The 12544-nt window shown below is 37.1% G+C and overlaps 1 protein-coding gene across 1 annotated transcript in view; it reads left to right on the forward strand.

The window, feature by feature from the left end:
* The window catches only part of LOC145992324 (uncharacterized), a 603163-nt gene that overhangs the window by 390949 nt on the left and 199670 nt on the right, over positions 1-12544 (forward strand). Inside the window, exon 9 of the mRNA XM_083128705.1 lies at positions 10090-10254. Within this exon, the coding sequence (XP_082984831.1) occupies positions 10090-10254 (165 nt within the window). The remainder of the gene's footprint in view (positions 1-10089; positions 10255-12544) is intronic.

Consider the following 12544-nt stretch of genomic DNA (forward strand, 5'->3'; position numbering starts at 1 on the left):
TAATATTACATATCTCGGGTTCGAGTACCGGGACCGTCCCCAATCGTAATTGGACCTGTACCTACACCCATTACCACCGTTCATAGCGGTTCATAAACCATAAAAACTTATTTTCAATATTATAAACATTAATATTATCGATTTATACATTACATACTTTGCAGTAATGAATATAAAAACATATGCATAGCGTTTAGTACCTCTAATTACCTTCTATATACATATTTTTCATAAAATAAATAATTATATATTCATAAAAAGTTATAAACATGCAAATACATAAATGTAAAGTATTCTAAGTACTTGCTAATAAATTCTAAGTACGCGCAAATTAGTTCTAAGTACGTGCAAATTAGTTATAAGTACGTGCAAATAAAAGATCACCCATGGAGAAAACAGACGTTGGCGCAGATACCATCTACTGATCAGAAGCACAATAGGCCTCCCCGATGGCGCAGTGGTAGCGTCGTCGCCTTGTAATCAAGGGGTCCCGGGTTCGATACCCGGTGGAGACACATAGTGGCTCGGATCCCACTTTAAACTGTAGGTCCAGTCCCGATTAGCCTTACTGTGCATAAAGTGGACTTAAAACCCCCACATCAACCAACCGAAGCACAATAATTGCAACCCGAAGAATGGAAACCCAATAACAGCACCCCTACTTCGTCGAACGTCTCTGGTTGACTGACCGCTGAGTCATTTGTACACGGCACTGTCGCCAGCCAGTAGTGTCAACTCACCTGTTTCAAAAACTCGTCCAATTTCGGCAACCTTCTCCTATATTAAAATAAATTGAACGTAAATAATTGCGAAATTCATTAACATCGGACCAACAATAATGGATACTCGAGTTTGGATTCCAAATAAAAATTTACCATGAAACTTACAGAAAAACGAGTTGTACAAAAATTTAGCTTATTCAATTCTGCGTTAAGCTACAGTAACCAAATTTCTTTTCGATTGTGCTTAATATTTTTATCGTGAGGAAGAAGAAAAGTGTCGTTTTTGTATTTTCCAAATGATCGCTCTCTGAAATTCTAGAAATAACGAATACTTTCTGTCCAATCGTGATGAAATGTAAATACAGTGTAGCTAGAAAGCTTTTAAATACAATTTTGATATTCAGATTATTTAAATAGGCCAAAAAAGATTCTTATCAATTTTGTTAAAAAATATTTTTATTAGTATTATTTGGTCCTACAGATATGACCTTGGTCTTGTTTCAAATCTCTTTGGAGCTGTTGTGAAAACCCATTATCATTTTCAATTCATATTGTGAAACCGATTTTATGCAAACTTTGTTCAAGGGAGTAAATATGTTCGTTGAGCGTTTGTAACCTCTTTCGAAAAGTTTCTTGAACAAATCATAACATAATGAAGGAGCCATGTCGGGTCTGTATGGTGGATTCGACAGAAGAGGCCAAATGATTTCGCCGGGAGTTTACATCGTTATTGCCGTATTTTCCGACGTTTAAGACGCACCCGCTATTTGCACACACTTTTGAAGAAAAAGTTTTATCACTGAATTTATAATTATTTTACAGTATTTCACATATAAAGTAATATGTAGGTCTTCTTTAAACAAGAAACTTACCTAATCTAACTAGGAAGGAATACATTTTAATCATCGTCACACACCGCAAGGAAGCAAGAACAAGAAAGAAATCGTCTAACTCAGAATAGAGAAAATGTCCAGCCGACCTCGTGGCGGAGTGGATAGCACATCGCGCTACAACGCCAGGGGTCACGGGTTCGAGTCCTGGCCTGGGCATGGATATTTGTGAGTGTCCATTCATCAATTTCACCATATCATCACTCATTCGCAAATTAGCCAAAAGTGGCACAAAAAGCGAAGTAAGATAAACCAAATCAATTCAAATCAAGGAAATGTCCAGAAATGAAGGTAATAACAAACTGAGTATAGACGTATAAGACGCAGTCTGTTTTTCACGCCTATTTGTAAAGGGGAAAAGTTCGTATTATACGCAGGGAAATACGGTAATAAGTTTTTTCCTTTGTGGTGAGATAGTTCGGATAAATTAATTTGTTTTTTCCCAAAACATATAAGGCATTATATTGAATAAACGTAATTATGTTTTCTTGGATTGATTCATTGATTGAATTTGGTCTTTTAGGTCGCTTTTCTGCAATTTTCGGCTAATCGAGACAATGTTTGCTTGAAATAAGGTAGTGCGGTAAGAATTGATTCAATAGATAGCAGACAAATGATTGGTCACCACAACACTTATTTTAATAATTCTCAAAGATCAGCTGGTCCACTTGCGAATAATTACCAAATATTTTACTCAAAATTTCTAAATTTAGTAACAGCATTTTTTGTTTACAAGAATGTTCAACCAAATAATTATGATTAATTGAAACAAGTCAGTTACAGTGCTTACCTTTGATGTAGAAAGGGTTTAAGGTTACTGTTCCAAAATAAGTAACTGCAACAACTTACGGGTTAGAAATAGCAGTTACGTTTTGAAATGAATAACTGTAACAGATATATATTTTCCTTTCAATCAGTAATGCACTTAACAATTACTTTTACAGTTACTGTTTTGTATGTTGCAACAGTAACTAATAAAATTACGGCTTTGCTAAAAACAAATATGAATAAAATACTAATCTATAAAAATATCTACATTTGTAATGAAAATTGCTTCGCGTGATGTTATTTGTCTTACGTTTTGGTGTTTTGTACGAACATCCTTGCTTCTGTAATGTTCTTACTCATACAGGGTGACGCATATTGTATCTACCAACTTCAAATGACAACGAACAGACGGTGAGTGCTTGTAGTAACTTCATATGGTTATTAAGTAAAAATATACACATGCGAAGCTAACACAGTGAACAATATGGACAATACAGAAGTCAGTGCATCTTGAAAATAACGTCCTCCAAATGTCCTTCTGCTTGGATGCACTGTTCGAGACTACGCAGGAAGGCTTTCATGCGGCGCGTCCAGAGGCGGCAACTTGAGACAAATTTTGGGGGAGGCAAGGTTGACATAAAAAATATTCTTTGTTTATGAATATATATAAATGTGCCCCTCTACGTGAATTTTTGGAGGGTAGAAAGTGCCTCTCCACAACGTTGGTGTCTATGCGCGCGTCTCCACATGTCCTGTGGAATATCGCGTATTTCACGGCGACTGACGGTTCACATTACTCGTGACTCTGTACTGTAACAACCCACCTCAGAATGCTGTGTGTCTCTGGAACAGGTGCATGGCGATCTTCGTTGTTCCGCCGCAGTGCCTGTTTGGATGAGGAGAGCTTTCACCGCCGCAATCCGCGTCTGCTCCGGCCAACGTGTAGGTATGCCACACATGCACAAGTGCATTCTGGCAGGGTTGTCATTTCAAATTGGTACATACAATTTGCACCACCCTGTATCTACATACAAAGTGTATTATAAATTTAATGAAAATTACTGTAAATTTTATAAATGTAAAGAAAAGAACAGCCCGCTTGAAGTCCATACATACAGCACGTTTGTATGAGCTATATTATATATTTCCAGAAAGAAGTAATTGAAAGTAACGCTAACTATAATTGAGTTATATTTCAAAAACTGACTGTACCTATAACTTACTTTCTCTAACTGGAACTCTGTTACATTGATTTTTAAAAAGTAAGTTTTCAAAGACAGTTTATCTTTTAAAGAATAACTTGCTCACACCTTCTAAGAGCAACTTAATTTCTTTCTGAGCAAAGAAATTCTGTTACTTTCACTTTTAAAAAGTAACTTGCAGAGACTATCTATTATCTAAAGGATAACTTGCTCACACTTTCTCAAAGAAACTTAAAGAATTAATAGATTGGAGCAACAGGGTGTAATCTTGATTTTTAATTATCCGTTTGTCTCTGCCCGACAGACAGACTAATCCAAAGGATATTTGGCTCACTAAGCTATCTAGGGGAGTGCCACTGAAGCATGGAATTGCTCGATAGGCATGGTTGCACGGGAAACTCCATCGGAGCAAAATACGGCGAGAGGAGAAGCCTCTTCATTTTCAGTTGCTTCTGCCGCAGACAGGCTGATCCCGTAGTAAAAAATGATCCCGCTGTCCATGATCGAAATGTCAGTTTGTAGACCATCCATTTCTCTTTAATAGTTGTCCTATCTCCGACAGTCTTTCAAAGCCCTCACATCGTTTGAGCGCCCCCTACAAAAGTGGCAGGAGTGACTTCTGGCCGGAACGTTTACTGTATCAAGTAATCTGCACTCATTCACACACACACACACACACACACACACACATGCATATATATATATATGTGTGGGGTGTGTGTGTGTGTGTGTGTGTGTGTGTGAATCCTGACCTCCGTGGCGGAATGGTTATCACAACGCGCTACAACGGCAAAGGCCCCGGGTTTGAATTTCGGCCCGGGCATGGGCGTTATTTGTGATTGTCCCTTCATCAATTCAATTTTCATCATATCATCACACATTCTCATCTTCTCGATTCGCCAAAAGTGGCAGAAAAGCGGAGTAAAATAAACCATTTGCATCAATCTATTATTCAACACACACGCGCTCGCGCGCACACACACACACACACACACATATATGGTAAGGCGAAGGAGCATCAATGGCTTAAAGTAAAAACCAAGTTAACTCGAGCACACTGACCCAATCAAGGCAGCGACAATATCAAAATTCCTCTGGCTAGACAGAATCCATCTTGCAACTACCGAGTCGCTCTTCCTGATCGAAAGAGGAAAGTAGTGACAGGTAGCTTGCAAGCTCCTCAGAAACGCTGCACGTGGCGAGTCGGATAATTACCCAAGACTTTTGGGAAGCATCAGGAGTGTGCAAACGTTATCGCGGTCGACGTGCGCCACTGTTCAGGTGCTGCCAGTCAACGCCTCGCTCATGCCGTGGTCGTCACCAGAGTCCGAGAAGCCAGACGGGTCGCTGCCCGATTAGGTGAGCGTGCTTTCCTTACCTCTTCGCCGAGTCAAGGAGGGCTCTCCACAACCTGTAAAACCCAGTTGAACATTGTTTTGCTGCTACATCCCTAAGTGACATCCCTCGTCCCTCGTTAACACCCTGTTCACATTACAATATATATAATAAACTAGGTTGAGTCAAATTAAATCCTTAAAAGCCAAGAAAATCACAGGACAGACTGTGACACAAAGTGGGTGTGACCTACTATTCGCAAAGCTTCCTCGAAGTTGCAACAGTTATTAAGTGAGTTTTAAAACGCCGTTTCTCTCTTTTTAAAGATGAAAGCTTCACGTCTACAAATAAATAACAGTGTTTCTTAACTTCAGGAACTACAGAATGTATAGAAATTATTCTGCATCTGAAAATTTAATATCCCTATGTCTGCCTAGCACACTAGTTCACAAAAAGAGTCGAGACTTTGATAATGTTGTCACACTTGCTGAGCACTTGGAAACGTGTGCAGATCAATATTACTGAAATATGGCAAATTTCTGCAACCTTCGCTAAATAAACTTCTACCTAAAAAAGTGAAAAACAAATGAACTAATTAAATTTTTTAGTTGACTCACCATCTCTAAAAATGAGGTATAGGATGAAAACAGTGTAATGGAAACATGATATTGCATGTTCAGGGTCAAAATATTGGAGACACCCTTTCCTCTCAAAGCATGCATTTTTGTCTTCATATTGTGAACCTACATCAACAAGTTGCCAATTGTATGTGATGCTATTGCATTAATTGAGGACTTCATAATTATTTTTCTGGAGGTAATCACACTTCGGAAGACTGTAATTGTCTTGATTTCGTACACAAACTGTCCGTTGTTTACTGAAGCTCTTTTTTCAACAAAGAATATACCTCGTGGTTTCATACAGAACATAAATCACCATTTTAGAGAGCTCTAGTTTGTTGCGCGAATAGAATCGCCACAATGTCCCTGACTTTGGAACATTTCCCTCCCTTTCTATCTCCCGTCCGAACACAGTAGGTTGGCTGCAGTGTTGCCAGCAGCATATCAGAGAATCTCACTACATCCATTTGTCCGTATTCTGCCCAAATTGCATATGTATGTTTATGTTACACGCTCATCCACTTGGTCTCGGGTAACGAAGCTACAAACATACTGAGGAAATTCTACTGCAGTTAAGTATTGTTGCTAACTATGAATTAATAAATTACCTAATCCGCGTTAGTCTAGTACTTATCGGCCATTAGGGCTAATAATAACCTACTTAAAATGGGGGTTATTATTATTTTTTTTAAAATAAACTTCCATAACCTTTTTTTATGGCCCATAATGTTACGTGTGGTAAAGTAAATAATTAAGATTGTCCTATAACTATTCAACATATACAGGGGGAACACACAATTTATATGCCAAGTCAAGGTTAATTACTGGTTATTGATCTAAATGTTAGTCATATTAGGATTCTTGTTATTAGTAGTTATTTGTCACTGCTCTGATTGTAATAAACTTGAAATTGAAAATTAATATTTGCTTATAATTTATAATTTTTACCAAGGTATCGCTTTCACTACTAAGGTACGTATATTTATGGCTTTAGGAAAAAGGGGGCAGAGTTCATCTATCTAGTGCGTGGTAAGATTTTCGGACATAACTTGCTTCCCACATAGAGGCAAATTACGTGGGGAAGTCAAAATGTACGTATATCACCATAGAAATGTATGTGACCACCATATCGACGAAACTAAAAATTTTAAATCGGATGTGTAAGTTCATGTGTATATGTGTTCAATTTGCCGTAAACCTTCGTACCCAAGGTGTGAATTAACGAGGTGGATGCCAGAGAGTCCCCTACCCAATAGGGAACGAATGGATGTAGCTCATTCATCCTGACTATTGGCATACTTGCTGTTCATGGTTAGCTTGATGGTAAGGTGCGAGAGATGATAATTACACACATATGAATGGCAAAACACATCACTCACCCCCGTCCTGCCAGACATTTATTCCGATCGAATTTACTAAACAATGTCGACTCACTTAACTTTAGTCTCTTCCTTCACTGCAATTCTTTACACCTGTTTGGAACGATGGCGATCAAGGAAGCTCGGCAATGTCTGAGAAGACATTCTTCAGATGGTTCTAGCAATTTCCTGATTGGAAAGGTGATGGCTAAATGTCTAGGATTTGGAGTTCTTTGAACGTAATATTTTCAATGATTTTATAGATTGTTACGATATCTCCCTTCTAAACAATAGTGAACTGTAATTAACTTTCCATTACATTTTAAAACTGAACTTCATGAAACGCGTGACATCAGTTCAATAGCTTACAATACATCTGACTATTACAAACTAACAGAATGTGATAGCATATTGTCAAGAAATATTCAATACCTTAGTATTTGTTATTGCTGGCTGAAGAGAGTAATGTATATTTAAGGTAAGGTAAGGTAGGAAGACTTCACCAGTACACATTACAGAGCACCTAAGTTTCTCATTCTCACAAGAAGACGAGGTGAGTTAGCTGTTCTTGGTAATACACAAAGATGGAACAAATATTAATGTACTTGAAACATTGATTCTACAGTAAAAACAGTTAAACTCTACCATATCCAAAAATTGGTAAGTACAGTAACAATTCGTGGAAAATTTAAAAATCAGGATGGAACGTGAACCCTAGTAAAATATTTTTTATTGAGGAAATGGGTGAGCGATTCTCAGTTTTTAAAATTATTTTAATTGTTTTAATTGTTATTGTTAATTTTAATAATAATAACTTATCACCCTTCAGAAAGATAGTGATTTTCATCTAAATGCATATGCATTTCCTATCCATACTTGAATATAACAGTAGAAGAAGGTACAGAACCACCCTTCCACAAAAAAGGAGTAAGTTTAATTTAAAAGCGTGATTGTGCGTACAGAATTTTGAAGCTTCACAACAGTCTACTTCCTAATGTTGAAATATTTTTGCCTGGAACGTTGGCATTAGCAATAATTGCATACTTTCCCTTTCCCCGGCAACTTACCTGGCACAATTTTGTTACTCTTTTTAAGTTTTTGTGTAAATTGATATTAGTATTAAATCTGATACCTTAAATTACATCCAGGGATCCCGGGTTCGAATTCCGGCCTCAGCATGGATGTTTGTGAGTGTCCATTCATCTATTCATCACATCATCACTCATCCCCAACTTTGCAAATTAGCCAAAGGTAGCACCTAAGTAAAATAAAGCAAATCAATCAATTTAAATTACATTTCTTATAATTGTTTGTTTAGCCTTCGAATCCTAGCCTATGTATGGGTGTTTGTTTGTTCGTTCTTTGATGAATTTTATGTAATGATCGTTCCGATTAACTCAGTAGCGTACGCAGGATTTTACCAAAAGGGGGGGGGGGGGTATTTCTAAAACTTTCTCCAAATTCACATTACCATTGTTTTATTATACTTTAATTAAATAATAATAATCACAATTAATTAATAATACTTATAATTAATTAATTAGCTGAATTACTACTAATAATACTAGTAATACCACTACTACTATTAAGTAGCAGAGATCTACATAAATATAGTATTTACGAATACAATAGAACTATATCACTTTCTATTCATTCGATTTTTATCAAATTCTGGGAGCATTCTTTTGTTTCTTTGTTACGAAATAATTGTCTCGTCAACGAGGTGAGACATTTTAAGTGTGAAGAAAATCCATAAAAATAAGAAAATATATTAAAATAAATTTAAATAATCAATGTATGGAACTCATCCAAGGAGCTGCGGTGGTCTGGTCGGTAGAGCGTCTGACAACCACGCGGTAGATCCGGGTTCGATTCCCGGAATTGGTTGGAATTTTTCCGGCTTCTTCCCCGCATAAATGTCCCCGATAATTCACATCTGGATTGTCTCGCTGTTCTTACCAACAAAACATTTTACAATAGTTAAGCTTATTGTCGTTTGAATAATTGTCTAGTCAACGAGGTGAGACATTTTAAAAGAGAGACATGCAAACATGCTGCGGTAAAAAATGGGAAGGCGGACTGGTGACTGTTCTTGTCCACGTAGCCTTTGTCTATACATTAGCCTCTTACAACGAACCAAGAACTTTCTTTAGTTAATTCTCATTGTTCACACAAAAAAATACATGTTCATTGAACACTGGCGCACGTAGAGGGGTGGCTGATGGGGTTACAGCCCATACCGAAATTTTGAGAAAATCAGAATTTTGAAATAAAAATCCTTTAAGAACTTTAAAAAATCAAAATGTGTAAATGCGAAACCTCTTTTAAAGTGAGTCCCGATTACCATTTTTGTCTTTGAATACAATTTTAATAGACTGAAAAGCTCCAAAAGTACGAAATATTTTATTATGAATCCTGACATCAAAAACGAAGGCATGTGCTATCCACATTTACTATTCCAGCCCATCCCGAAAAAAAATCCTGCGTACGCTAGTGTATTGAACATTGTTGCACACTGAGATACAAAACAAGTTCTCTCTCTTTTAAATAATAGTTTCTCTCATATTTTATTTTCAAGAATACTTGTTAATTTTCAAGGCTTTCTCTCTGAAAGACGCATGTGTTTTGAATGCTGTGCTTTTCTCCGTGCTGCATGGAAATAATAATTCAAGTTATTATTATTATTATTATTATTAGTAGTAGTAGTAGTAGTAGTTGTTGTTGTTGTAATAGTAATACTATTGTCCCAGATCTTTGACTGTGGTAAATTGGCCATTTAATGTTTTTCCACAGCATTTTTCATAACATTTCACAAGCTCAAGGGGGGGGCGCTTAAACCCCGTACCCCGCCTTGGCTACGCCGCTGCGATTAACGAGAAGTGGAAGAAAAAACTACTTCAATTGATAAAAGTGTTTTTGGAGTTGTTTGAATTTCGATTTCATAATTAAATTGTGCAAGCCAAGAACTGATTTTGGCTTGCTAATATGTATCGTTAACAAATGTGTCTAAGACTGCTTGTAATTATTAGCATGCATTCGTGTAATTGGTCTTTCATGCAGTTCAAGAAATATTTGTGATTTTTCGAGCTGATTTCTCTGTTTGATTTATCTCCAACCTTTCAGTGGCTTTCGTCGTAACTTGCAATTAAGGTTTCCTTTCTTCGTACAGTAACAATCGCCGCTTCTCTTTCCAGGTGGAGGAGGTGAGCAGGAAGGAGCAGGACACCCACTGCGCCACCCGCTGCGGGGAGAATGGCTGCGTGTGCGAGACCAACCTCCTGCCTCTCTCGCAGATGGATCACATCCTTATCGTATCAGATAGGGGAGACTGGGTCACGTGCCTTTGCGGTGATTTTCAGGTGAGTACTTCCAAGCCAATTATCATGACTTATGGCCTTCTGCTGCATGCACGCTAAGCCACTATCATGTGCGATGAAACTTTCCTTTGGGTTCATAGTATTTTAATTGATTCTCCTATTTTGGACATAGATTCGTATCAGAGTGCTTGTTGATGAGACTCACTTCAGAAATATTGTTTCACATCTGCTTTAAAAACATGTGTTCAGCAGGCACATTCTTGACGAAGACCTCAGAATTTCGAGTTCGGTTTCACTTTGTTCAGTTACGCATAATCATTTACTTATCAGTATTTATTTTAACTGCACTCATGGTGGATAAAACCTTTTACGCCTTCAAAATTCCAAGCATATTGCTAAAGACTTATTTACTCCATAAAATATGATACTCGTCGCAATAGACAGCCGGGCTGTAATAATTCGTCTTGCGCCAGAATCTGTGGCCGAGAGCGTTAAGCGGTGAATTTTTAATCTGTCCATCAAGGTTCTCGGGTTCAAGTTCTGGATTGAGCGAGCATGTTTCTTTGCGAGTGTGACTTTACTATTTACTCCCAAGCGTTACTCATTCTAATTTTCATCGTCGCGATTAGAAGAAGAGTGACGGTAAATAACAAACAAACAAAAAAAAATAATGCACTTTCCACAAAAATGTTGCTTCGATGTCTTGAAAATACAGCCTAATTTGTTTTAAATTCAGTTTCAATTTATCTTCAAATATATTCATCTTGTACACAAGTTAGTTTTCTACGAAACATTTATTAGACCTTTACTTGAAATTGTCCTTCTGTGCTTCATGGATTAACCGAAATAACACCATGAAATCACAGGCTATTAGTAGTATGAAAAATTCAACGGACAAATTGAATCAAGAAATTCCGGGTTCGATACTCGGTGAAAGGAGCATGAGTTGTGATTCCATTGCAAACTGTAGTTTTTTTTCTCGATTAGGTTTTCTGTGCATAAAACCAAAGTAAAGCAAAAAAGTATAAAACAGACACATATTAAAAAAATACTTCTCTCTTCTGCTCAAAGTTTCCGATAGAGAACTAACATCATTTTGCACTGAGACTTTAGCAGACATAAATAGTACTTAACTGGGTTTACTGCACAATCTGTATATGTTCCATATCTTCCATAGTTACTAATCGGAAATTGATATTTCGTTACTTTCAGTATCATGAGTGTTAGGGATACAAATTTATAATTTAATGATTTGGAAGAACTATTCTTTCGCCTCATTTCTGAAGAATTGTCGTTCTATGAGCTAACTGCGTTATACATGTATGTTGTACTTATCCAATTATGACGATTTTCTACATCTCTAAAGGTTGTTGTTGTTGATGAGTTGGTGTTTTAAGTCCACTTTATGCACAGTAAGGCTAATGAAAACTGGACCTACAGTTTGAAGTTGGATCCGAACCACTATGTGCCTCCAACATCTCTAAAGGAAATCAGAGGTTTTTTTGTAAAATGTTTAATTTGATCGTGGGCCACCCCGATGGCGCAGTGATAGGTAATATTATCCACATCGTTATAAAAGAAACAATTAATTATTAGTACATTTGTTATCGGAGGGAGTTATAGGCTATTAAGTTAAGTAGTTGTAGTTTATTAATCAATAGGGAGATAATTGAATATATATGTACGTCGTCGCCTTGTGATCAAGGGGTGTCGGGTTCAATACCATGTGAAGGCACATAGTGGTTCGAATCCCACTTTATACTGTATGTCCAGTCCAGATTAGCTTGCTGTGCATAAAGTGAACTTAAAACAACAAATCAATCAATCAATGTTAATTTTATCCATCCATCTAACTGAACACAACACAATAAAATACAATACCTTACATTCTTATCTTATACCTTTCCTTGGATAATTAATTTCTCAGTTCTAGTTTCATCATGACATACGGTTTGCCCAAAGTATAGTACGATCCAGAGACGTCAAATTGACGATAGACTGTCATGAATATTCAGTTCGCTTAAAATCCACACATTCGTTCTTTTAGCCTAGCATTTGCCGCTAGCACCACATTTCCAAGGGCTCAAGTAGATTTTTGCCTCATGTCTTATGCGTAACTGTAACACTGTTATTTTTACTTTTAGAAAGTAACTTTTCAAAGACTGGTTTCTTTTGAAAGTCGGGTCTCTCTTATCGCACAACGCTAGGACAATCTGACGTCAGACGAGGAACGTCTACGTTGTTACGTGAGATATGTTAGGTGTTTCTCTTAGCATACATACACTGCAAATATATTATTTATGCTAAGAGAACTAAACCTAATAACTTAGGC

Source organism: Lepisma saccharinum, chromosome 9 (assembly GCF_977018435.1).
Source record: "Lepisma saccharinum chromosome 9, izLepSacc3.1, whole genome shotgun sequence".
In the NCBI taxonomy this organism is placed as follows: Eukaryota; Metazoa; Arthropoda; class Insecta; order Zygentoma; family Lepismatidae; genus Lepisma; species Lepisma saccharinum.